At 45.1% G+C, this 27,115-nt stretch overlaps 1 protein-coding gene across 1 annotated transcript in view; it reads right to left on the bottom strand.

Annotated features, from left to right (window-relative positions):
• SH3YL1 (SH3 and SYLF domain containing 1) overlaps nt 1-27,096 on the bottom strand; it is a 121,347-nt gene extending 94,251 nt beyond the window's left edge. The window contains exon 1 of the mRNA XM_059730006.1: nt 27,012-27,096. Within this exon, the coding sequence (XP_059585989.1) occupies nt 27,012 (1 nt within the window). The 5' untranslated portion in view covers nt 27,013-27,096. The remainder of the gene's footprint in view (nt 1-27,011) is intronic.
• Between the last annotated feature and the right edge of the window lie 19 nt (nt 27,097-27,115).

Raw genomic sequence — 27,115 nt, 5'->3', positions numbered from 1 at the left:
AAGAATGTCCCCAACATTTATGAAATAGCTGTGATGACAGACATTGCTGAGTACCACGCAAAAGAAAAACTTTGCAGCAAAGACATCATTTAGCAGGCAGCAGAGAATGTCTCCTCTCACATAGTGGAAGAGATACTGTAACACCCGACTGTTGTCCAGGATTGCTCTAAGGATCCCAAGCATTCCACCAACTGCAGCTTCTTGTGAACGGAACTGGAAGGCTTTCAGCTCAATCAACGCAAAAAAGAGGAATAGACTAACAAATGAACGCACTGCTAAGCTTGTTTCTATTTGTCAAAATCTCTTGCTTCTGGAGAATCAGTCAGAAGCACAATTAATGAAGAAGATGCAGTGTGATGGTAAGTTGCCCTTGCCCATAGACTCATTGGTAAAGCCATTCTTTAGCAAAAGAGAACGTGGTTCAAGTAGTTCTGAATTAGATTTGCCTCAATCTGATTCTGAAATGGAACTAATAAGTGCAAGTGATTCTACAGATAGTGACAGTGAAACTGGAGGTGCCGCAATGACCACAGTGGAAGAGAGTTAAACTCTACTGAAGTATACAAGTCGATAACCACGGCATATCGTGCACAGCTCTTTGGGTGTGCTAAAATTAGTGTGTCAACAGTTTTCAGTGCCTTAGTTTTCTTTCCTTAAATTTAAACAAACAACACAAGGGAAATACATGCTATTGTATACTGTCTTTACATTTTTACAAGTACTCCAATAAAAATAATTTATTTCCACATAAAGCTTTGAATTTGTTTGGATATAACATTTAAACTACGTTAAGTGTGCAGTATTCAATTTTTTTCCTAATAAAAGATTTAAGTTCAAATACTTGTGGCTATTGGGACATAAAATTAACATGGGGTACTTTTTTAGTTTTGTTTACTGAATATAAGTCAAATAAACATGCTAAATCAGATGACATTCTATTTAGGGCATTGGAAATTTTTCTAGAAAACTTTCCAATTCAAAATTTTCCAGAAAACCCACATCTCTGACAGCAGATGAAACAACAAGGGAAGAATACACCCAACTCGTTGCAGTTTTTTTAAACCCTCCATTTGCTTGCTTTTCTGCCTTTTTTCAGGTCACAAGCAAAAAGTAACAAATCTTGCTTCTCTGAGCATGTTTGGACAAGGAAAGGAACATGCAAGAAGGGATGGTGGACATAACGCAGGAGACAGTCAGTAAGAAAAGGGCTAAAAATGGATGTCTGAAGTCCTTAATAAAACCAAGAAACTATGAGCTTGATTGAAGCTCCATTGTCAGAAAGAGACTGAAGGCACTGGAGGAGAGCAGTGCCTCCTGGTATCTGAGCAGAAGTGCAGCACCCGGAAGAGAGCATTCTCTCAGGGATGCATAACCTATGGGAGCCTCAGTAGTAACCTCCCACCCCAGCCACGTGTGGATGCATCCTGTTGTCTGTAATGCCGCTCACTCTGCAGGTTGGCAGAGAGTAGTTTTTCTTTCTAGAGTCCATGAGGGTACAGGAGGAATGGAACCTGTGTAGGTCAGGTGGAAAGGGCACACAATGAGGGTTGTGGGTCAGGGGTATTGTGTATGGGGGTGAGTAAAGAACCCCTGGGGTGAGGGCAGCATGGAATAAAACCATTGCTGCAGTCAAGCATTGTTTTCAACCCAAGGAAAAAAAATATTTTTAATTGATAATCTGCAAACTTTTTACTGATGATTATTTTTTTTTTTTACTATGATTTACTATACTTTAAAAATTGAACCCAGCTCTTGTCCAGGGTCTGGCAGAAGGGTTACATTTACACTATTCAATACGTATTGGTAAAAGTATATTGTCAGTAAAAAAAAAAGATAATCAGTACAAAGTCTGAGGATTGCAAAAAACAAAAAAACAAAAATAGCAACAATAATAAAGTCTTGGGTTGGGAACTTTGGCAGAAGCAGACAAAACTGGTGGAGATTCATGATGTGCAATATTCACGTGCAACATCTCAAAATGCTTTCCTGAAGCTGCTGAATGCAAAATACTAGTAGGCACCTTCATCTGCCATCTTCAGTTTCCCCTAGCTTATGTTCAGTACTGTACTGTTTTGTTCAAGAACAGCACTCCCATTTTTTTCAAGAACAGTCATGTTCTCAACTATACATTTGCAATTCAACCGCATATACGTGTTTGCTATACGTTCCCTCATTTCAAATCAATAGTTTACTATTTGCAGTTGCAATCAGCTGAAATGTCATTCAGATGCATCTTCCCTAATTTATATTGTTCAAAAAACACACATGATATAGATCAATGAGCCCAAAGTTTCATTTCTCCCCCTGCCTCCTCCCCCCACCCCCATTCCCTCCCCTGCCTCAGACAGCTCTCAAAGTAGGAACAAGAAACTTCTGTGGCCCTGAGGGGTATTTGGAAAAAGCACTTATTCTGGTTCTTCAGAATATGCTAAGACTGAAATATTCAGTCATTTTTTTTTGCTTTGTTTAATATATAGCAAACTGCTCCTTTCACTTACATAAATGTCAAGAAAAAAGTTTTCATAAACGTACAAGACTCAGCTAACCCTCTACTTTCCTGAACAACAGTTGAAACCATTTATGCTTTTAGAGGTTTGGAGAGCAAAAGTTCTTTTAAAAAATGTAGATAGTGGGAAAAAGTTGGCAAAGATCCTCACGTGAAAGATAGAAAGTAGACATGCTGCATGATAACATCACCTGGAAAAATATTTTTTCCAATAACAAGCCTCAGGTCCTGAATGGGAAGAGGCAAACAAGAGGTACATGGGACTCAGTGTCCCCTATTACATGAACAATTTGGGAAGGCTAAACATTCAACAAGATCAAAAATAAAGAAATAATGTAGATGCGTTTTTGACACAAGTCTGCACCAATGTCTGAAAAGATACCCTGGAACGTTCAACATTTTTGGTGCAGGTTGTGCAAAGACAACATTTACTGTATTTACATGTATTCAAGAAGACTCTGAATTTAAGACAACTCTCTAATAATGAGGTTCTATACATGGAAAAATTATAAACTGGGTATACATTTTCCATGTATAGAATCTCATTATTGGAGGGTGATTTAAATTCATCCCCCCGCCACTGCTACAGTGAGGAAAGCAGTGGCAGTGGATCAGACATTGAGGCGGGGCAGGCAGCCTGACTCCATCCCTTGCTCCCTCACACTTGTCCCCACTGCTGCCTGCCCCCTTTGCAGTGCCTGTATCCCTCTTTGTGCCAGCTGCTGCAATCGCTGCTGTATGGGCAGGCTGGGGATGGAGTACTGTGTGTTCCACGCCCTAGGATGGAATGGTCCTGGGGCCAGGGGGGTGGGGCATAGGCTGTGGGGTTTAGATGGGGCAGAGCCGAGGCAGCAGGGGTTTGGCAGCTGTTGCAGCTTCAAATCTGGCCCTGATCTGGGCTCAGCACCAGAGTCGGAGCCACAGCAGCCACCTGCCCCCCACTCTACTCAAATCCAAGATGGGGGTTTTCCCCCATGTTGAGTTCTTGGATTTGAGTAAATACAGTACCTTCTCAGCAATGCCCTGTGTTCTCCTTAATCCCTCTTAATCCAGTTACCATATGTTTCTTTCGTAGGCTTCCTGCTTCTGATAAAGAAAAAAGAAAACAAGAAATGTTTTTAATACCTCTACTTATTGGCTTTCACATGATGAGATAAAAAGATTGTTTGCTGATGAATGGAATATTACAGAGGAGTAGAACAGAAGCTTTTCATCTCCCTGTTCTCAAATACAAAAGGAGTCAATGTTTTAAAAAGGCTAGAAATTCAATAGTATACTTTTTATTGTCATGGAAAGCAAGATCTAATATTTAAGATTTAGTTTAAATTTAAGAGAAGACTTTGCTCCATTCCATCATCTTCTATTTTCACACTGTTCTTTAAAATTTACATACTACTTCTGTTATTTTCCATAATCTGTTTTTTCGTGCAACATTTGTTACCATATAAATATTAAGAATGTTTACAGTTGCCATAACTAGTGATGATTAACATTTTGGAAAGGATGTTAAAATACATGCTTCAGAGCTTACACACTAACCAGTAGGTCTCATTCCAATGACTGTGGGCATATGTTTACTTCAGGGTTTATATACCATCATCTGGTTATGGACAGTAATCAGGGGTTACACTCTGCTCTAGCCAGAACTGCTATTCCTATGGCACGGAAATAAAGCAATGCCATCAAGCTTCAATAAAGAGAGCACAATAAATCTATTACCATACTGGAAAGTTTTACTCAGAACATTTCTGCTGGTGCACAGTACCCGACACACTAACATGTACAGTTGGGTATAGATAGATGTTAGGGTCGGAAGGGACCTCAATAGATCATCGAGTCCGACCCCCTGCATAGGCAGGAAAGAGTGCTGGGTTTAGATGACCCCCGCTAGATGCCTATCTAACCTCCTCTTGAAGACCCCCAGGGTAGGGGAGAGCACCACCTCCCTTGGGAGCCCGTTCCAGACCTTGGCCACTCGAACTGTGAAGAAGTTCTTCCTAATGTCCAATCTAAATCTGCTCTCTGCTAGCTTGTGGCCATTATTTCTTGTAACCCCCGGGGGCGCCTTGGTGAATAAAACCTCACCAATTCCCTTCTGTGCCCCTGTGATGAACTTATAGGCAGCCACAAGGTCGCCTCTCAACCTTCTCTTGCGGAGGCTGAAAAGGTCCAGTTTCTCTAGTCTCTCCTTGTAGGGCTTGGTCTGCAGGCCCTTAACCATATGAGTGGCCCTTCTCTGGACCCTCTCCAGGTTATCCGCATCCCTCTTGAAGTGCGGCACCCAGAATTGCACGCAGTACTCCAACTGCGGTCTGACCAGCGCCCGATAGAGGGGAAGTATCACCTCCTTGGATCTATTCGTCATGCATCTGCTGATGCAGGATAAAGTGCCACTAGCTTTTCTGATGGCTTCGTCACACTGCCGACTCATGTTCATCTTGGAGTCCACTAGGACTCCAAGATCCCTTTCCACTTCCGTGCCACCCAGCAGGTCATTCCCTAGGCTGTAGGTGTGCTAGACATTTTTCCTCCTTAGGTGCAGCACTTTGCATTTCTCCTTGTTGAACTGCATTCTGTTGTTTTCTGCCCACTTGTCCAACCTGTCCAGGTCTGCTTGCAGCTGTTCCCTGCCCTCCGGCGTGTCCACTTCTCCCCATAGCTTTGTGTCATCTGCAAACTTGGACAGAGTACATTTCACTCCCTTGTCCAAGTCGCTGATGAAGACATTAAAAAGTATTGGTTCAAGGACCGAGCCCTGAGGGACCCCACTGCCTACACCCTTCCAGGTCGAAACCGACCCATCCACCACGACTCTCTGGGTGCGACCCTCCAGCCAATTCGCCACCCACCGGACTGTGTAGTCATCCAAGTCACAGCCTCTTAACTTGTTCACCAGTATGGGGTGGGATACCGTATCGAAGGCCTTCCTGATGTCTAAGTATACGACATCCACCCCTCCTCCTGTGTCCAGGCATTTTGTAACCTGGTCATAAAAAGAGACTAGATTAGTCAGGCACGATCTGCCTGCTACGAACCCGTGCTGGTTTCCCCTCAGCATAATTTGTCCTGCCAGGCTCTCGCAAATGTGAGCCTTGATAATTTTTTCAAAGATTTTGCCAAGGATGGAGGTGAGACTGACTGGCCTATAGTTGCCCGGGTCCTCCTTCCTCCCCTTCTTGAAAATGGGGACCACATCGGCCCTTTTCCAGTCCTCCGGGACTTTGCCCGTGTGCCACGAGCGTTCAAATATTTCCGCCAGTGGCTCTGCAATGATGTTGGCCAGTGCCTTCAGCACCCTCTGATGGAGCTCATCCATCCCTGCCGACTTAAAAGCATCCAGTTCTTCCAAGTGACTCTGCACCATCTCAGGGTCTACGCATGGTAGTCTGGTGCCTTGGTATCTTCACCAATGCAGTGTGTCCTCATAGGCAGAGACTGTACTGGCAAAAGATGTGTATGTATGTCTCAAGTCAATCTGGTACACTGCTTTGTGGAGCAGTTTTATTGCACTTTACAGAATTTGCCTCCAAGCCCCCACAATTCACTCAGAGGAATGTCTGCATGCCACAGTCTCTTTATCCTATTCTTTAAAATTCATGCATTTTCTCTGTCATTTCCCATACTCTGCACTTCTGTGCAATATTTTACTGTCTCTGCCATCCTGCTGGCATACACACCATTGATGAAACGTTCAGCAGAGTTCTTTCATGTGCTTTAGAGACAAGGTTGACAATTCTTCTGTACTTAAAGGACTTCACCAGCTTCCAGAACAGTCATTGGTGAGAAGAACATAGAATCATAGAACCACAGAATCATAGAAAATGAGTGTCATGAAGTCATCTAGTTCAACCTCCTGCTCAAAGCAGGACCAGCCCCAATTAGATCATTCCAGCCAGCGGTTTGTTGAGCCAGGCCTTAAAAACTTCCAGGGATGGAAATTCTACCACCTCTCTAGGTAACTTGTTCCAGTGCTTCACCACCCTTCTAGTGAGAAAGTTTTCCTAATATCTCCCTTGCTGCAACCTAAAACCATTACTCCTTGTTCTCGCATCTGCCACCACTGAGAACAGTCTAGCTCCATCCTCTTTGGTACCACGCTTCAGGTACTTAAAGGCTGCTAGCAAATCACCTCTGTCTTCCCTTCTGCAGACTAAATAAACCCAGTTCCCTCAGCCTCTCCTCAGAAGTCATGTGCCCCAGCCCCCTAACCATTTTTGTTGCCCTCTGCTGGATCCTTTCCAACTTGTCCACATCGTTTCTGTAGTGGGGAGCCCAAAACTGAACACAGTAGTCCAGATGTGGCCACACCAGGGCTGAAGAGAAGGGAATAATCACTTTGCTTGATCTGCTGGCAATGCTCCTACTAATGCAGCCCAGTATAGTGTTAACCTTCTTGGCACCAGGGGAAAACTGTTGAGTCATATTTAGCTCATTGTTCACTATACTCCCCAGGTTCCTTTCTGCAGAGCTGCTGCTCAGCCAGTTGGCCCTAGGCCTGCAGCGGCACATGGGATTCTCCAGCCTAAGTGCAGGATTTTACATTTATCCTTGTTGAAGCTCATGAGATTTCTTTTAAATCAATCCTCCAATTTGTCCAGGTCACACTGAATCCTAGCCCTACCCTCCAGTATATCTACTACACCCTCGAGCTTGGTGTCTTCCTCAAACTTGCTGAGGGTGGATTCCATCCTACCTTCCTGAACATTAAGGAAGATACTGAACAAAACGGGCCCTAGGACCAACCTCTGGGGCACTCCACTTGATACTGGCTGCTAACTAGACCTTGAGCCACTACCCACCGACCCCAATGATCCAGCCAGCTTTCTATCCACCTTACAGTCCATTCATCCAACGTCCAGCTTTTCTAAAGTCCCTAAGCTGTTCTTTTACCACTGTGGGCTGCTCATCTTCTCCCCAAACTGTGCAACCAGGTGCAGTAGTCTGGGAGCCAAGCTTGCCTGTGAAGACTGAGATAAAAAAGGCACTGTGTACTTCAGCCTTTTCCTTATCATCTCTCACTAGGTTGCCTCTCCCATTTAATAATGGACCCACACTTTCTCTAACCTTTCTCTTGTTGCTAACATACTTGTAGAAATCTCTTTGTTACCCTCCATGTCCCTTGTTAGCTGCAACTCCAGTTGCACTGTGGCCTTCCTGCTTTCATCCCTGCATGCCCAAGCAATATCTTTATACTCCTCCCTAGTCATCTGTTCAAACATCCACTTCTTGTAAGCTTCCTTTTTGTGTTTAAGCTCATCAAAAAGTTCTCTACTAACCCAAGCTGGTCTCCTGCCATATTTGCTATTCTTCCTGCACATCAGGATGGTTTGTTCTTGCACTCCCAGTAAAGTTTCTTTAAAATACAACCAGCTCTCCTGGACTCCTTTCCTCCTCAGACTGGCCTCCCAGGGGATCCTGCCCATAAGTTCCCTGAGGGAGTCAAAGTCTGCTTTTCTGAAGTCCAGGGTCCATACTTTGCTGCTCTCCTTTCTTGCTTTTGTCAGGATCCTGAATTTGATCATCTCTTGATCTTTGCTGCCCAAGTTGCCACCCACTTCTACATCCCTCACCAATTCTTCCGTTTGTGAGCAACAGGTCAAGAGCATGGCCCCTAGTAGAGGTGGTGGAAGGTAGGGCTAATGGGGCTTAACTCCCCCAAACACTGCTCCAGTCACACCACCGCCGTGCCCTACCGCCGCAGCACTGCACCCAATGCCCCCACTGTGCATTCCTCCACTGTGTACAGCAGCAGCATGCGCCAGCCCTGCTACAACCATGCAAGCGGGAGGGGTGGGGGTCAGGCAGCAGGCTCTGCACTGAACCCTGAACCCTGCCCCCCATACTATTTTCTTCCAACACATATGGCCGCTAGTTAGTCTCTCCAACACTTGCACTAGGAAGTTGTCTCTGATGTTCTCCAAAAACTTTCTGGATTGCCTGTGCATTGCTGTATTGCCCTTTCAGCATGTCAGGCTGATAGAAGTATCCCATGAGAACCAGGGCCTTTGATTGGGAAACTTCTGTGCATTGTCTGAAGAAAGCCTCATCTACCTCATCCTCCTGGTCTGCTGGTCTATAGCAGACCCCCACCACAACATCACCCTTGTTGCTCTGTCCTTTAACCTGAACTCAGAGACTTTCAACAGGCCTATCTCCAGTTTTATATTGGAGCACTGACCAATCATAGAGCTCTTTGACCTACATCTTAGATTGTGTAGGAATTTATCGACTAGTTTGCACAAAATCAAGTGGCACTTCTGGGTCTGTGAAAGAAATGCACTACTGGGTAGGATGGGATGATAATGCAAATCTGGAATCTTAAACAGTGGCTACAGAACCTTTGGATGTGGAGGACCACATTCCTAGAAGCCACACTAGTCCTCTAGCCCAGAGTCATCAAAACAAGAGCTTTTTTGATAGGGGACAAATTTGTAGTGCAAGCTTGCTATTGGTCAGTAAACAATCAATTTGATGTTGGGATGTTTATAATGAAGATACTGTCATCTGGAAGTGCAAGGCTATGAAGCATGTCTTATTGTTTACTTCTGTGATTCTCCATACAATAAGCAGGAACAGGACCGATATCTCAATTTTAGTTTCCACTCTGATCTTGTTCTGAAGTATCTGAATAAAAGTGGGTGGCACTGTCACAGTTGGCATTTGTGGATCACTATGGACATTTAAGTAACATCTTTAGGCAGTAAAGAAGGGCAATACTTTCATTTGTAGAAAATGGGGCTTTATTTATTTGTGTTTTGGAAAACCTGCAGTCAGGGACATTCTTTCCTAACCTGCAACATTATGATCCCAAGGTCAAGTGATTCACAGACCTAAAATACCTCTTGCTTCCCTAGTTCATGCTACCATGTACTTAGCCCTCGAATAAAAGGAAGCAAAGATCTAGTTAGGACCTAAGCAAGTGCAGGTTGACTCTTCAAGGTACATCTGACAAATTGAAAGAATGTTTAAGATGTCTTGTGACTAGGTGTGGTTGCACCAAGCTGAAATTTTCCATTTTTTCTATTTCACAGGAGAAAATGTTACTGGTAAGGTTCAGGAGGGAAATGGAAAGATGATTTACTGATTTTGAATAGCATGAGGGCAATTACAAGAGCACGCTGTACTCCTCTACTAATAAGTGAAGACTTAAGCGTTACACTGACACCATGCCATAGACCCACTGTGCTTTTGACACTTTGCAAATAAACTATTACTGAAATATGTATGGATTTTAAATAATTAGCACATTTTATGAAATTGGTGAAAAAGCATTAATCTGGGGGAGGAAGGTGTCACACATGTTTTTCAGAGACAAAAGTAAAGATGTTTGCAAAATGAAATCAAGTAATAACAAACAGATATACTTGAAACAGTTTTAAAACTATTTGTTCTAGTGTTGACTGCTTTTGTACATGGGCGGATTTGGTCTTGCAGTGATGTGGGATGCAACCACACCCTCTTGATGTTGGGAACATACACAGTGAAGAGTGCTCACTGTTCACATGCCACACAACTGAAGGGGATGTGGCTATAGCCCATCACTGTAATCCTGGATGCCAGAAAGCTCTCAGCAGCTCCTGCTGGAGCGCTGCATGTGCTGTGAGCTCATGAGTGTGAGGTCTGTCTCAAGTCCCTATTTTCAAGCAGCTCTGTAGCCTGCTGCTCTTTGCTCTTCCCCTCCCTCCCACTGAATTCAGCTGCAGAGAAAGGAGACAGATGACCAGAGGCAGCAGGGAGCCTCTGGAGCTGAGCAAAAGCAGAGGCTGCATTTTGCTGGCTGCTCTGATTGGCGACTCATAAAGGGTACATGCGGGCGCATGTGCACGCCCCGAGATTGGCGGTGCACCCCCTACAATTGGCTGCTGCTGACGCTGGTGGTGCCGGCGCCGGTGGTGCCTGTGGGCAGTTGCCGCTCTCCACCCCCATCCCCCTAGCCGCCAACACCAGCGGCGGTGTCTGCGGGTACTCACAGATTGCCACTGGCCGCCACTGCCGGCGGCGTCTGTGGGTAGTTGCCGACCTCAACCCTCCCTCCCTCCTGGTGCCAGCACTGCTGGGGCTGCCTGTAGGAGCTCCCCACTTGCCGCTGCCATGCCACTTCTGCCTGCAGGTGGTCGCAGTACCCCCCTAGCCTCCCAGGCATGCATCATTCATGGCTGCTCCTCTCTTCCTTTCCCTTCTACTGAATTCAGCAGGGAAGAGGGGAGTAGGGAAGGAAAGAGCAGAGACCAGCAGGCTCCAGAGCTACTTGAAAGCAGGGACTCTGGATAGAGCCTGCACCAATCAGTGGTGAACTCACAGAACTTGCAGCACACGTATATAGCTTCCTTCCTTATTTCATCCCTGCATGCCTGAGCAATGCTCTTATGCTCCTCCCTAGTTATTTGTCCAAGTTTCCTCTTCTTATAAGCTTCCTTTTTGTGATTTAGTTTACTGAAGAGTTCCCTGTTAAACCAAGCTGGTCTTCTGCCATAACTTGCTAGTCTTCCCATGCATCAGAATGGTTTGTTCCTGTACTCTCAGGCTAGGGACAGACATTACACATAAACTGGTTTAAGTGATCAGAAACTGGTTTAAATCTGTAACAGAACAGATGTTCAGTGCACATAAACCAGTTTGAAAATGGCTGAAACTGGTTTGAGATAAACCTGGCTGAATGTAGTATCAGACTTAGCTGATATAGCTCAAACTGGTTTATGTAATGTCTGTCCCAGACCCCTTGCTAGTTTAAGATAAACCAGACTCCCTCAGCATCCCGGCATGCTCTCTTGGCTAGGCGGGGCTCTCTGCTCCACAGCAGGGCTGCCCCCCCACCTTCCACTCCCTGGCTGCAGCTTTGGCAGAGACTTGCAGGCACAGCAGTGTCTGCCTGGCTTCCTCCTGATATCCCCCTCCCTTCACCACTCCCTGCTAAGCAGGGATCCCCCGCCCCATCTGCCTTATACAGACACCTGGCTACGGTCCGTGCTGTGGCAGACAGCAGTGTCAGCTTAAGGCTTTTTGGAGCTAATCAACATCTCAGCTGGTAATGTCCCTCCATTCTTTCTTTGTTTAAGAAGAGCTTGAACTAATGAGAAAGGCCGTTTGTTTTCTGATGGGGTGATAAATGCTCTGTTATCAAGGAGGGGGGAACCCCTCTTTAATACTACCAGGGCCTGGCCACGCCTGCCTCAGCTCAGCTCTATGGAAGGGGAGGGCTGTTCTAGTGCTTCCCAGCTTCTAGCCTGAGCCACTGTAGGCATGTCCCTGCATGTGTGGGATGTCTGTACAGTTATAAACTGATTTAGCCTAGCTAGGTTAGACTAACCTGCAAAGATTGAATCAATTCAGGCTCAGGCTTTTTGAATGTCTGGGGGGGCAGCAGGGAATGGGAGAAGCCCTGTTCCCCCGAGCACTACCCGGAATAACGGCCACAAGTTAATTGAGAGTAGGTTCACGCTAGACATCAGGAGGCACTACTTCAGCCAGGGCAGCTAGGATCTGGAACCAACTTCCAAGGGAAGTGGTGCTCGCTCCTACCTTGGGGGTCTTCAAAAGGAGGCTAGATAATTACCTAGCTGGGGTCATTTGATCTCAACATTCATTTCTGCCCATGGCAGGGGGTCAGACTTCATGATCTGCTCAGGTCCCTTCCGACCCTAACAACTATGAAACTAGCCTCAGTAAGGCTTCTTTAAAGTACAGCCAGCTTTCCTGGACTCCTCTGCCCCTCAGCCTAGCTTCCTAGGGGATCCTGCCTATGAACTCCCTAAATGAGTCAAAGTCTACTTTTCTGAAATCCAGGGTCCATACTCTGCTGCTCTCCATCCTTCTTTTAGGAGATCCTGAACTCAATCATCTCATGGTCACTCCTGCCCAAGTTGCCATCCAGGTCTATTGTGGCAGGTCACATGGGTAATCATCAGGTGGGAGAGAGGTTTTATGGTCTAGACCCATAACAGAATTATCTCCACAATGCAATGGCTACTAGTATGTACACTGTTGGTATTTTTTCCCTAATGCTTTGTAGCTTGCTTGCTTGTAGACTGAGAAGACATTATGTTGGCTTCAGCGGTGTTAGTTGTAGATGTGTTGGTCTAAGGGCATAGACAGACAAGGTTTTTTGGGTAAATGTTTTATCTTTTATGAGACCAACTGCATAGTTGGAAAAATTGTTCTTTGTAAGCTTTGGAGTACACCCAAAAGCTCAAAAAGGACATTTTTTTCTAACTTTCAGCCGGTTTAATAAAATATGTCACATTTACCCAAATAACCTTGTCAACACAACATCTTGCAACTCTTCCATACATACCTCACAGTCTTTCTACTATGTCTCCAGCATGTATTTCCTATGCTCCTTACATTTTCATGAACCAACCTTCAGGACCTTAAAATGATCCAATACGAAGTCTTATTAATTTTTTCTCCTGATCAAGGTCAGTTGTTCAACGTCTGTGAAGAATGAGGCTCCCAGATTATCTCAGCCAAGGTCATTGATAAAATAAGACAGACACTGTTAGATTTAGGGGATGTAAACCAGTAAGAGACAAGCTCCATAACTTTTTCCAATAAAAATCTTCATGAAAATATGAAGTGGGGGACTTCCTTTATAGCTATTAAGTAGAATGGCTAGTATAGGAGGATAAAAAAAATGGGGGCCGAAGAGGTGGACAGTTGGGTGTCCCAAGTAATAAGAATAGATTTAGTGTAAAAATATTGATAAAATTACTGCATGCAATGTTGAGTAAAGGAGATATCACTCAAAGCATGTTAAATGCCCAGAAAAGGTAACTACCGTATTTTTGGGCATATATCCCGCGGGGGATACGCGATTTTACAAAAAAAAAATGAATGGGTGAGGGCTATACGGGGGTGCGGGCTATCCACAAACTTTTTCCCCCCGCAGGGCCAGGGCCTGGCTGCGCCGCCACCGCCGTGGGGGCTGGGGCCAGGCTGCGCTGCCGCGGGGGCCGGGGCCAGATGTGCCGCTGCAGGGGGACAGGGCCAGGGCCACGGCGGGCCAGGCTGCGCCTCGCTGCTCCCCACTGGGCCCAGGCAGGCCGGGCTGTGCCGCAGAGGCCAGGACGAGCTGTGCTGCCTCCCCGCTGGGCCCCGGGCAGGCCAGGCTGTGCTGCCACTGGGGCCAGGGCAGGCTGGGCTGTACCGCCGCCACCGCCGCTGCTGAGGGGGCCGGGGCTGGGGCAGGCTGCGCCACCTCCCCGCTGGGCCCCGGCCAGGCCGGCCTGTGCTGCCGCTGCCACCGGGGCCGCTGAGGGGGCTGGGGCCAGGGCAGGCTGCGCTGCCTCCCCGCTGGGCCCAGGCAGGCCAGGCTGCACTGCCGCTGCTGCAGGGGCTGGGTCCATGGAGGGCTGGGCTGAGTAGCCTCCCCGCTGGGCCCGGGCAGGCCGCCACTGCTAAGGCAGGCTGGGCTGCGCCGCCTCCCCGTGTATACGTCGCCACGGGGAATACACGGGTGCGGCGTATACATGGATTTATTTACAAAAATACAATTTCCCGCGGGTTATACGTGGGTGCGACTTGTACCCGTGGGCGGGGTATATGCACAAAAATATGGTACGTGAGGCGGGCTAAAACTGCAAAAACTGCAAGCTGAGCCAGTTGTTCAGCCTACTAAAGTCTGAAAGCCAAGACACAGGCAGTTGAGCCTCTTAGCTACCAAACAACAGATAACCTCCATTTCTTTCCTTCCCTGAAGCTAAATACAGCACAATAGTAGTGTTTCCAAAGTTAGACTGGAATCTTTATAGGAGAGACCTTCTTTGCCTTTCAGATTTGTTGAGTGAAAAAAAACCAAACCACAATATGCTATTTTCCTCAGAAGACGAAATACTTTCAAAGATAGGGCAGCTGACTTGTATCAGCCATCCCATAAAAACCTGCACAGAAAACAAACCCAATGAACCAGGAACACAAAGACATATACAACGTTTAGCGATTTCTGGACCAGGTAACATGTCACATCCCAATATATGCTTCCAGATTTTCACCTCTGTTGTAGATATCACTATAGAAGGCATTCATCAAATCATAAAAGGAACCAACAAGACACATCTTAATATAAAAATTAAAATAGTGTGGTTAGGCAAGCATTTTTATGGGTGATATGTTTTATTGGACTACTCTTTCTAATAATAAATGCATTTGATACAGTGGATGGGTAGACTGGATCATACTGATGCCAGTTTTGTTATTAACTGCATCATGAATTGGGAGTTACAGTAGACCATAAGCTGAATGAGAGCCAGCAGTGTGCTCTTGTTGCAAAAAAAGCTAACAGCATCCTGAGTTATATTAACAGGACTGTCACTTGCAAATGAGTGGAAGGGATTTTTCTGCTCTATTTGGTAGTGATGAGACTTCACCTGGAGTAGTGTGTCTAGTTTTGGAACCATACTTCAAGGATATAGACAGTTTGGAAAGAGTGCAGTGCAGAGTGACAATGATTACAGGCCTAGGAAGCAAAACGTATAAAACAAGGTTGAAAAAACTGGGGTTACTTAGTCTGGAGAAGAGAAGACTGAGAGAGGATTTGATAACAGTTTGCAAATACCTGGAAAGTGACTATGTATAGAGAGGATCACTGCTGCATCCCAGAGTGGAGAAAGAAGGCTGGAAAAACTGCCTAACCTAAGGACACTGATCAAATTCATGACTCACAGAAGGGGTATGATCAGATGGAGGCAAGAAGAGTTCAGGATTCAGTTATTTCAAAGATCTGTAACTCCAGTTCTGCCATGAATGACAGTAGCATGGGACTGAGGCCAGGGTGGCGGCAGCGGTGTTGGTGCCAGCAGGGGCTGGGCTGGGCCGGCACAGGGTCTGAGCCTGCTGCAAGCACATGGCCAGGGGCCTTTGGTAGCACTAGGATGGGGCCGGGGCCCGTGCGGGCCCCAGCCCCATCCCGACACTGCCAATGGCCCCGGCCCAGCAGTGGCACTGTGCTGGGGCCGGCAGCAGCAGTGGTGAGGGCTGGGGCCAGGATCACCAGCAGCTGGCACCACTGCTGCGGCTGGGGCCTGAGCCTAGCCTGGCCTGGCTCCAGCTGGCTCCCAGGGCAGTCGGCAGCGCAGGGATGGGGCCGGGGCCTAAGCAGGTCCATGCCCCTGGCTCCAGGCCCATCCCAGCACTGTCGACAGCCCCGGCCCGGCAGTGGCACTGTGCTGTGGCTGGTGGCAGTGGTGGTGAGGGCTGGGGCTGGGGCCAGGCCTGCCAGCAGCTGACACCACTGCTGCAGCTGGGGCCTGAGCCCAGCTTGGCCTGGCTCCAGCTGGCTGCCAGGGCAGTCGGCAGCGCAAGGATGAGGCCTGAGCAGGCCCCGGCTCCAGCCCCATCCCGGCGCTGTCGACGGCCCCAGCCTGGCAGCGGCACTAGGCTGGGGTGGGCAGCAGCGGTGCCATCCAGGGCCGGGCTCACCAGTAGCTTGCCCAGGCCCCAGCCATGGTGGTGGTACCAGCTGCTAGTGGGCCTGGTTCTAGCCCTCACCACTGCCGCCACCAGCCCCAGGCCAGAGCCACTGCAGGACCGGGGCTGTCAGCAGCATTGGGATGGGGCCAGGGCCTGAGCAGGTCCACAACCCCAGCCCTGTGCGGGCACCGACCCCGGCCCTAGCCCGGCAGCGGCACTGGGCTGGGGCTGGCAGCTGCAGTGGTGAGGGCTCTGACCGGGCCCGGGGTCATTGGCAGCACAGTGTTGGGGCTGGGGCCTTTGGGGCGCTGACAGCCCCCGAGCTGGGGGTGGCACTGGGCTGGGGCCGGGCCCAGTGGTGCAGGGCTGGGTCTGGGGCCTGAGCAGGGTTGGGGCTGGGGGTTCTTACCCAAGGGCTCTTACCTGGCTGGGGTCAGCAGCAGTGCAAGGCTGTTCCCAGGCAGCCATGTGCTGCTCCATCTGGGCACAACTCTTCCCACCCCTCAGGGCAGGAAGCAGTCTGCATGCCAATCAAAGGCATGCTGCGTGCCACCTTTGGCACGCGTGCCATAGGTTGCTGACCCCTGACGTAGAACTTCCACAGCCAGATGGACTCTGTCTGGGAAATAGGTCTAAACAATCACACGCTAGGGAAGAGCTATAGCTTCAAGTAGGCAGCTACACTGAGTTCAACATTAACCATGATGAATAAAAATCAACATTTTTTTAAAATTAAAAAAAAAAAAAATCAGATTTTTATTTATATCAGATTTTTTTAAATTGCATTTTTAAAGATGCTTCTGAAAAAAACTTATATACAGATAGTTTTAAGATATGTTAAAGCTCAAAGATATCACAATGGAATAGAGATTATAACATAATTATATACTATTTGGAGACAATATATTCATGTAATCTTTTTAAAAGTTTTATAAATAGGTCATAACAGGCCATGGACTATATTAGGGGCCCAATCTTATGGGATTCCTAGAGATTCCTCTATAGACTAGTAAAGATTAAATAAAACCACTCTATCAAATGCTCAGTCTAGAAGATCCCATTAAGCATCTCTATGATGCTTAGTTTCAGCTCTCAAACTGTGGATTTATGTCTCCAGAGATCATAGGCAGACAAGGTTCTTTGGGTAGATATGATCTCTTTTATTAGGCCAACTAAATAGTTGGAAAAACTGTTCTTTGCATGCTTTCGGGCACAAATGCCCTTCTTCAGGCATAGGGGGAGTTTGTTGTCTCCAGAGATAACATCCTAACAGCAGTATATGGAGATGAGGTAACAGACCTGATTACCCACCCATTAGCCCTATTTGCTCTCTGCAAGTCTGTGCACACAGGATCAAGCCCTTACCTCTCTCTAGAAGTGCAAAGTTTCAAGAAGTTAAATGAATAAGAGATATCAAACAACAAGAATGCCCTTTATATTTTACCATTCTACTCTGCATTTTCTTATGTCATTAATACACATATCACGACTCAGTTTAAAAAGCACACTATAGTCCACTGTCTGAGTCTACAATATTCAGAATTTTAAAAGCTTCTTTTCCCTGAACATCTGCTTTTTGATGTTGTTCAAAGCCCTGACACCTACATTCTAAATATTTCTAACAAGGCAATATTCAGATTCTTTTTTTTATCTGATAACCAGTTTTTCCTGTATGTACACAAGTATTTCAAATAATATTATAAAGTGATATAATCAGAATTATGCTCTTTGGTCTTAGTCTTAAGACTCATTTTCTATTTATTCAGGTCTTATTTAGTACAAAAAGTGAATCAGCTTAGTAAGCAAAGTAGCACTGTAAGTCATCAGCAGACTTCATACAAATACACAGCCTATTATTTAATAGAAGTTTAGAATCAAAAATATTTTTTTAGTAAGGTATACGTAGTTGATCCTAATACAGTAGGATACTTAAGTACATATAACAACTTCAGTACATTATTGGCTGACTTCAGTGGGTTACTTACGACTCTTAAATAATACACTTTTGGAAGAACCTTGTTGGAGTTGTCAAGAAAAACTGACAGAAGCAATTTCTAAGAGAAAGTGGACCTTTCAAAATCTAAAACACTTTGCAAAATCATGCCAATTTTGCCAAAATTATTTTGAAAAAAAATTGACAGTTTGGATGATTATCTAAAGGTTGGGAATTGGAATACAATGAAATGTTTCAGTCTCATTTTGAAATGATTTTTTTCAGTTTGCATTTTCATGTTTTGCATTATCAAATATAAACATTTAAAATTGAAATGAAACGTGTAATATCATATGAAACTGCAATGTTGTTAAATATTTTTAGTAGTGCACTGAAAATTCCAGTTCAAAACACTAGATTTAATTTTTTTTTTTTTCATGAAATGGATTTTCACCTGCCATGAAGCTCTAGATCAAGGTTGGGCAATTATTTGGGCTGGAGGACAACTTAAGAAGTTCTGGTGAGATGTTGAGGGCTACACACACAAAATCTTTCAGAAGATATAATTTTAACAAATTATAGATAAAAAAACAAATCATATACTAAAAAGTCAAATACCTACAATGACATGTTTTAATTTTATTTCAAAAAATAATGTGTCCTCATTTTTGAGCAGTGTTTATAGAGGCAACTTCATAATAACTCAAAAGAAAGTCTTACTCTTGTATATTGTGTCAGGGGGGAGTGGGATGTATGAGGGCGCGTGGGATTATGTGCTTGTTGTGGGGGGCTGCCTGTACACTAGGTCCCAGGAGCCAGCCAAGCATGGGGGCAGGGAGTGACAGGGGGAGGGAGCAGGGGGCACGTGCACCAGAGCTTACCCAGGTGGCACAGTGCAGGTGTGGCCCACCTGGCCCCCCCAATCCGGTCCATGGGTTCCCCCACAATGTTCCACAGGGGACTGAGCCTCACACACTCCCATCTAGGGTAGCCCACATTGTACTTCCACCTGCACCAACCAGACAGCACCACCCTAGCACCGAGCAGCATGCACAGCTTCCTGGCAAGGCTACTGCTGCAGCCGTGCAAGTACTGATTGGCTCCCCTGCCTCCAACAGCTCCTCCTTCTCTTCCTCATGACCCTGCTGTGTCGCTCCAGGCAGAAGGTAACACAGGGAAACCATGGGGAGGCATGCTGGCCAGCAGATGCCCAGCCAGGCAGGGGGGAAGCTGCAGCTGGGCAGCTCCTGCCCCAGGGCACAAGACTACAGCTCCAGTTCCTGGCCACCTTCTACCAACTCCACCCACCCAGCAGAACGAACAGCTACCTGTGGGCAGTCAAGTGTATATGAGATGGCCAGGAACTGGAGCCCCACACTCTGGGGCAGGAGCCCCCCTGGCTGCAGCTTCTCCTCTGCCTGGCTGGGCATGTGGTGCTTGGCACACGACCTCATAGACACCACCCTTCCCCATGTTATCTGCTGCCTGGAGCAGCACAGCAGGGGTAGGAGGAGCCACTGGAGGTGGAAGGAGCCGAGCAGTACCCATAGCAAAATTGGCTCCCAGTTGGATAGGAGCTCTGTTAACTGATCTGAGCCCCTGCAAATATAAAAAGTGATTTTGCTTAAGTGACAATAGTCAGTGTTTTCACAACATAAAATATTTGCTACTGGGAAACAATACCACAAATAAGTTATGAGGCCAGTATTTTTTGGATGATCTCTCGAATTGGGCCACATGTATAGTTTAGATAAAGTTAGACAAACTTTTGAATGTGAGCACTCTTCAGGTCAGAGGTCCCAACTGTGTGAGTGATCCAATAAATAGTTATCACCCCCAAAAATCCTGGTCCCTTACATGATTCTTGGACCATCACAGATACAGCATTGCTGAACACTGCAAGTAAATTGATAATCTACTTTCACCTATGTCTTTTTCTCTATAATTATTTAATTGCCCTTAAAAACACGTTTTAAAACAGAATCAGTATTTTATTTATTATAAATTTGAAACTACTATAATTTAGAGTCTTTTTAATAAAGATTTGTGTATTGTTTTATTTTGCTCACTTAAAGCAGATGCATTGATCAGGCAAACAGATAATGCACCACTTAGTAACTTGCTGGGATGAGACCTACGCATGACTAGCTTTAACAACAATCTCAAGGAAATCTAAATGGCTTTTGACAATGTACTAGCAGAAGGATTAGGTGATCCCAGCTCCTAATGGGTTCTGTATTAACACAAGTTTGAAATAAGCCCTACACAATTAAATACAGAGACAATTTCCTCTCATCTTCCTAGCAGAATAATCTCTCCAAATGAGGGCAGAAACATCAAGTAGTAAAATGATATGTGAACATTCATACAGGGCCTTTAAAAAAAAAGAATTAAAAAAGGAAAAGAATGGGTTTGCTGGATACAGATAAGAGATTTTAGATACAAGCTAATCAGCCGTGAACTTTCTCCTCATATTTTATTAGCTGGGACAGGATAAAATGGTCAGGGTAAAATATGTGAAGCATGGGTGAAGCAAAGATTTTCTGGGGATATCTTTACTGGATCAACTGTATAGTTGAGAGAGAGGACACCAAAAACTCTGGCTTCTCTCATTTTTCCTGGACCATCATAGCTACAACAGTCTTCCAGCCCTACTGAAGCATGAGTGTCATGTAGTTTGACCAGACAAGAGTCCAGAATGTAGCTGTGCAACCATGTAAAAAGCAACGGAGAAATATTGGCCAAAGTTGCTTTTCAGAATCTCTGAAAGTGGCGATGGGGCTTGATAAATAAATAAATCCCAATTTCCGTCTAAGCTTGTTGGTTGAATCTGTAGCTCTGACTTTTTTAGGCAAAACATTTACTTAGAGCCAGGAGCATTTCACATGAACATTATTACACTGACGTGAAGAGAAGGAGATACGAAACTACCCTTGTCATGGGAAACAAAATTAAAATCAAAATGCCAAAATTCAAAATGAGAATGGTTTATTTTTCTCTTACTACCTGTTATTGTAAGTAAAAAAAAAAAAAAAAAAAAAAGCATTCTGGTTCACTCGTTCCTTTCTCTCTCGCTTGCTTTTCTCATCTGTAGACAATGAAAACAGGAAATGTGTAGTTGGATGAATTTTCCAAAAAACCCTGAAATGATGAAGTAACTCAAATTTCTATTTACAAACTTTAGGAAGAGTAACAATTTTGACAATTAACAACAAAAATGTAAGTAACCCAACAAAGGAGGTTCCCAACTTAAGCGCTATGCCTGTAGGATGGCTGAATGTGGTAGTAATAAATGAATATTGTTGAGTCTTCTAAAAAAAAGAAATAACACAGATAAATTTATCAGTTGTAATTTGAACGTGCAATCATTTGATCATACAGTGGATTCAAAGTGCCCCGTGCTGTTCAGCTTTAAAATAAATGATGGTAAAACAAAATTTAAATGCAAGACAGCTTGGCTGGAATCCTTCAACATTTTATAGAGGTATTGACAATAAAACTATCACTTGTATACATTCCTGGCCATTTGAACTATTTCTAAGGTTGTCTTCTATTATCAGTTTTCTGAAATAAAGATCTTTTGTTTTTAAAGTCAGCTTAAATAATTCAGTTCTTCTGGTCAGTTTTTTTTCAGATCTTAAGCAAGCAATGTTCCCTGTAACAGCTTTATTACTAATTCCAGTGTCTGCAGGTCCCAATGTCTCACTTATTTGTTGTGCTCACTGTAGCAGGTTGCATAGGGTGCCTGCCATTTTTAAGAGCTGACCACAGAGAGCTGGTGGTCTTTCAGTTAAGACCAGGGCAGCCTTCTGCATTTTAATGGCAATTAACATCAAGGTGTGGCAGATAAGAAAGGCAGACTGCTCATAGAGCAGAGTACAAGTAATTTTTTTGGTATCTGGGAGTTTAACTGCCATCCCTGGAGACAGCACCCTGTGGCAAACCTTTTTTCCTAAAACTCACAAGATGACATTACACAACAGGAATGACTAGAAGGTAGAATCAGCAGAAGGCAGTGTATGTCTGTGTCTTCTATTTTTAACATGTGAAACTACATGAAATTATAACATGAAACTTAAGATATAAAACTATAAAAGACAGGAACCCCCAAAGTCTTCTCCCATTCCAATCAATTACAATCAGGCACTTTGTTTGTGCATGTATTCATTGATGTTAGTACTACACTAAACAAAAGACCACATATTCTAAGACACTTCACCTCCATCCCTTGTTCAGTCCAAGAAGCATCAGTTAGCTTCCCGGTCTTTTTCAGAACCTACATGGCAGCTGCTAGGTTAACCGGTCGGAAGACATGGACTCAAATCTCAAATGCCAGGAGTGCGCAGATGATACACAGCTATCTTTCATCACACTCAACCATACCACTGTCACCAGGGCCAGGTACAGACATTATACTTCTACTAGGATAAGTGATCGGAAATTGGTTTATACCTGTAACAAGTTTGGCGCGCAGACAGCTTTAATGGCTCTCATTTAAAACCCACGCCACAAAATCCAAATTTGTGTCATATAAACTAAATTCCATATCAAGCCAAATAATATATAGTGGTAGTTTGTTTTAATGATGTAAAAATGTGTGTGTGTGGGGGGGGGGGGGGGGTTAAAATCAGAAAATTTGGGGGTTGGGTTTTTTGTTGTTTTTTTTTTAATCGGAGAAAGCCAGGATGTCTGCTTATGAGACACACGCAAACAAAACAAGGAAAGACATTCCCATTTTCACCTGTACTAGAGCTGATAATACAGAGCACTGTAATATAGAGAAACAAGTACACTTAGGGAGGAAAACCATTATCAAAACAAACACTGCATGTGTTCCTCCCCCAGAGGAGAGCAAACAACATGTGACATGTTAGTCAGATTGCTCAATATGTTATTGAAAGGCATTTCAGATACTTACCTTGCTCACACTGAAAACTACAAAAGAAAAATGTTGTTTTCCCCAACAAATTAATAAAAATACATCTCATAAAATATACATGCTCCAGTCATTACTTGCAGACAGATAACAAATTTAATAAAATACATCAACCAAAATCACCACACATTCCCTTCAGTCTCTGCATTCGATCTTCACATACTAGTTCTAGCTTCCCGTGTCCCAACTCCAAAGCCCATAAATTACTGCAATTCTGACCACCCTCCTACTAGGACAGATACTTTCTGAAATTAATGACTCTCAAGATATGAAAGCAAGTGCAAAAGAATGGAGAGCATTTTAAACAGCATCAGAGGAATGTGAATCAAAATTATTCAGATGTTAATAATTAAACCAAACAGCAAGGATTTTAATTATTTCCCTGTTCCTTAACCATTCAAAACACAACAGATATAAAAGCAAAATCTGTTTTGATGCAAACTGAATTGTTTTTTAAGGGTACTTGTCATGAACAAACTAACTTAGCTAGTCAAATTATCAGATTGACTTGAATTCTGTTCAGCTTTTTCACTCCTATGAAGACATAGGACCATAGCTATGCCCTTTACAAAGTCATTTAGTCCACTGGAGTTGATACTAGAAAAGACTAACATTCTGATCTGAAAGCAGGTTACATCTACTTTCCATTAGGATAAATGCACAGGTTACAGGAAAAAAAAGATAAATTTTCCATGGTGTATTACAAAGGCATAAGGAAGTATATTTTAACTATTCGGCATAGATTTGCCATCCCATTCTGCTCCAGAATTTATTGCTGTGAACAAAGAACAAAAAATTGTGGCAAATTGAATAGGCTGTCAGTTCAAATGCCCCAATGATGCACATTAGCAGTAAGTGATAACATGTATTTTTCTTCCTATGAAAATATATACTACTAACTCCTAAAATAACTTCTTGACTAAAGCAAGGTATTCGTGCTTAATCTTATGCACTGTCCTATTGAATTCAAACTTGCCAAGACTTAGGTAATGTTGTGGGTAAATGTTTACTAAATGAATGTAAATGAATGCCTATAAAGCAGGGTTGTATATGGATTCTACCATAAGGTCTTCCAAGCTTTAAACCTTCTATAAACAGGTTTCCACTCTCTCTATCCCACATACACACAAAAATATTAAAAATACACATTCTTCTGTCTACCTGTCATCTTAACATATACTTTCTTTACTGTTTTTTTACTTTACAAATTAGGTGTTAAAATGCTCATCTTATTTGCTTTTCTGTCTCAGGTTTGCATATACCATCAATTATCATGTTATCATTGCAAGAGACAATCTTTTTTACATAATTTAACTAAAAAAAAATCCAAAAGAGAGATTCCTCCCCACATACTTTTTAACCTTTATTATAAAAATGTTAAAAATGGAAGGTGAGTATGCATAAGTGTGTGCCTTTCTAGAAGCTGAACATGAAACACTTGTCAGCAATGAAAACACCCATGTCACCAGAGATTGAAACCCCTTCCCCGAGAGAGGGAACCCTCTCTTTCAACTTAGAATGCCAGTCAAATTTAGCCACAGTATAAGCAGTTGGTTAGTTAAGACAACTGATTAGCATCCAGAAGAACCAGAATTTACTTAGGCTACAGGTCTAATGCCTAGAGGGATGACTAACATGATATCTATGCATTATGGCTGTCTGGTTGTTTTGCCACTGTTCACTTGTGGCAGGAGCACGTGCTGCATATGACACAGTCCTGGCCTGCCCCTGCTACACTGCACTGTTGCAGCACCTGCCCGAGTTGCTTTGTGAACTCTGCTGCATGCAGTGCCTGCCCCAGCCACTCCAGCACACATGCTGCATACAACGTAGATCCTGGAGTGGGCGCTAGATCCAGCACTTGGGGGGGGAGGAGGGGGTCTGTGGGTTCATCACCTAGACTTGGCCTGTGGGCTGGCCTTGCATCACTCATCCCGCCAATGGGGCTAGATGAGTTCGACTCCCCTGTCCTAACTGATTGGCACTGAGTCAGTGGGGCATGCGAATGTGAAGTTAAGCAGAAAGTCAAGCAGGGCAGTACCTTTTAGACAAACTGGCTCAAAGAGGCAGGAGCTTTCATAGGCAATGGCCTGCTTCATCAGATGCTGGGAATAGGCTGCTGCAGCATGCATTCCTTTGTTAGTGTCCAACTAAGCAGATCACTGTCTCTGGTGGCTCTCGCTTCTTTGAACTGGTTAGTCTAAAAGATGACATCCTGCCCTGTCTTTTGCTCAGTCCACTGAGCAGAACTGAGGTGCTAAATTTAGATCATGAAACCAGGAAAGAGAGATGAGAGCTCCACGCCCAACCTCCAGCAGGGGCCAAGTGTCATAAGAACTGCCATTTATTGGGTCAGATGGTAGATCTGTCCTGCGCAGCCTCCTATGTCACACTCCCTCGTCTATTCATATATCCAGGCAGAATATCACTGGGCATTGTCCTGGCTCCTTGGATTTGTTCAAGGGCCAGTAGGCGCCATCCGGTGTGCTCTGCTCTGTGTCCCCCCTTGACAATCTTGTTTTGAACCTTTGACTTCCATTTCTGTCCCTGTTTCCAATATTATTTGTCCAAAGAAATCTGTAACACATCACTAGTGACCCCCCCCCAATATTAAAGCGGGCTTATAGTTTCCACGGCAGTCCTGGCCCGTGACTTCCCCTGATGTATTACAAGGTACATGTCGTACTCCTTCATCTGTTCACATATCGATATGCTTGGTTTTCCTCCTTGGCACTCTTATTTGAACCTCTGACCTCCATGTCTGTCCCTGTTTTTGTTATTATTTGTCCCAAGTAATCAATTGTCACCTTTTCTGTAGCCTCCCTGCCTGAAGGAGGCCAATAACTTACTTGGTGGGCCTAGGCCCACCCCCCTAAAGGACGACAAATAGGTTTGTGTCATACTCCCTCATCCGTTCACATACCTGGGCAGAGTATCAACTGGCTCCTTGGATTTGTTCAAGGGCCAGTGGATGCCGTCTAGTGTGCTGTGCTTGGTGTCCCCCCTCCATGCACTCATCGTAAACTTATGACCCTCGATACTGTCCCTATTTCGTTTATGTTTGCTCCAGTTTGTAATCAGTGATATCCCCTTAGTGGCCCCCCATCACCAAGTGGTACTTACAGGTTTACTTGGTGGGCTCTGACCCACTGTCCCAATGGCATATCAAAAGGCCCATGTGTGTCACACAGCAGCAGAGAAGAGATGAGGAAAGAGGGAGCGAGCTGGGCCTGACTAGAGGTTTCCCCGCTGCTGCTCCTCTCTCACTTCCAGCCTCCAGCACTTCGGGTCTAAAAAGCACCAATTTGGAGGCTGGGCTCCGCACTGCCCTGCTCAGAAGTGGCCCCCAGCTTGTCCAGCCTCTTCCTCCAACCAGCTGAGCTGCAGCTGCTGCCACCTCTAGGGGCAGCGAGTCTTGCGCTTTCCACACGTGTCACATGAGTGAGAAGTCCAAGCAGCATCGCCAGGTCTTAAATATTAAATTATCGCATTGGAGGCTCAAAATTATTGTGTTGACTGAAAAACTATAACTCACCAGTGAGCAAGTGAGAACTGGGTCAAAGCTAAAGCATTTCTTTCTTCAGAGACAAGCAGTCATAAGAAAGTGCTGGCAAACCCAAAAGTCGGTGAGGACTCCCCGAGACCAACTTGGGTTTTGCATATGCTGCATTTATTTGCTGCTTCAAAAATTGTCGTACATTCTGAACACTTTTACTATTATCAATCGTACCTCGTGCAAGGGTTGAAATGGTTGTACAAAATGTACAAGCGGTCCTCGCCCCTACCTTGGGCAAATTCAAGGGGAGGTTGGATAATCACCTGTCTGCAGTCTTGTGAACCTAGCATTCATTCCTGCCTGTGGCAGGGGGTCAGGCTTGATGATCTGTTCAGGTCCCTCCTGACCCTAGCTACTATGAATCTGTGGTCATGATCGTCCACCTGGCAAGGCCAAGTCAGAGCCAGGGGCTTCAGAGGAGGCTTGGATGACCCACCCCCTCCAAACACCAGGGAAGAAGGCACAAGCGACCCCTGTTACCCACTTCGGCTGCCACTGATTGTTTCGTGGCTGCGGGCAAGGCCCAGAGGCTGGAACTGACCCTGGGGGCATTGCAAAGGCAGCTGATGCCTGCACCCCCACTCCCACCCCCCGGGACACCAGCACACGCGACACCAGCAGCCCCGCACTCACTGCTCGCAGCCCGCTTCCCCCTCTGCGCACGGCCCGCACTCACTGCTCGCAACCCGCTCCGCGTCGCCAGCTCCGCTCACCTGCGCCAGGTGAGGCTGGGAGGGGCAGAGCTGTTTACCCCACTGCCTGATTTTTATCTCGCACCAC

This window comes from Alligator mississippiensis, chromosome 1 (genome assembly GCF_030867095.1).
Source record: "Alligator mississippiensis isolate rAllMis1 chromosome 1, rAllMis1, whole genome shotgun sequence".
Taxonomy (NCBI): Eukaryota; Metazoa; Chordata; order Crocodylia; family Alligatoridae; genus Alligator; species Alligator mississippiensis.
The sequence above is the reverse complement of the archived record's forward strand: the minus strand, read 5'-3'. Positions and strand labels throughout refer to the sequence as shown.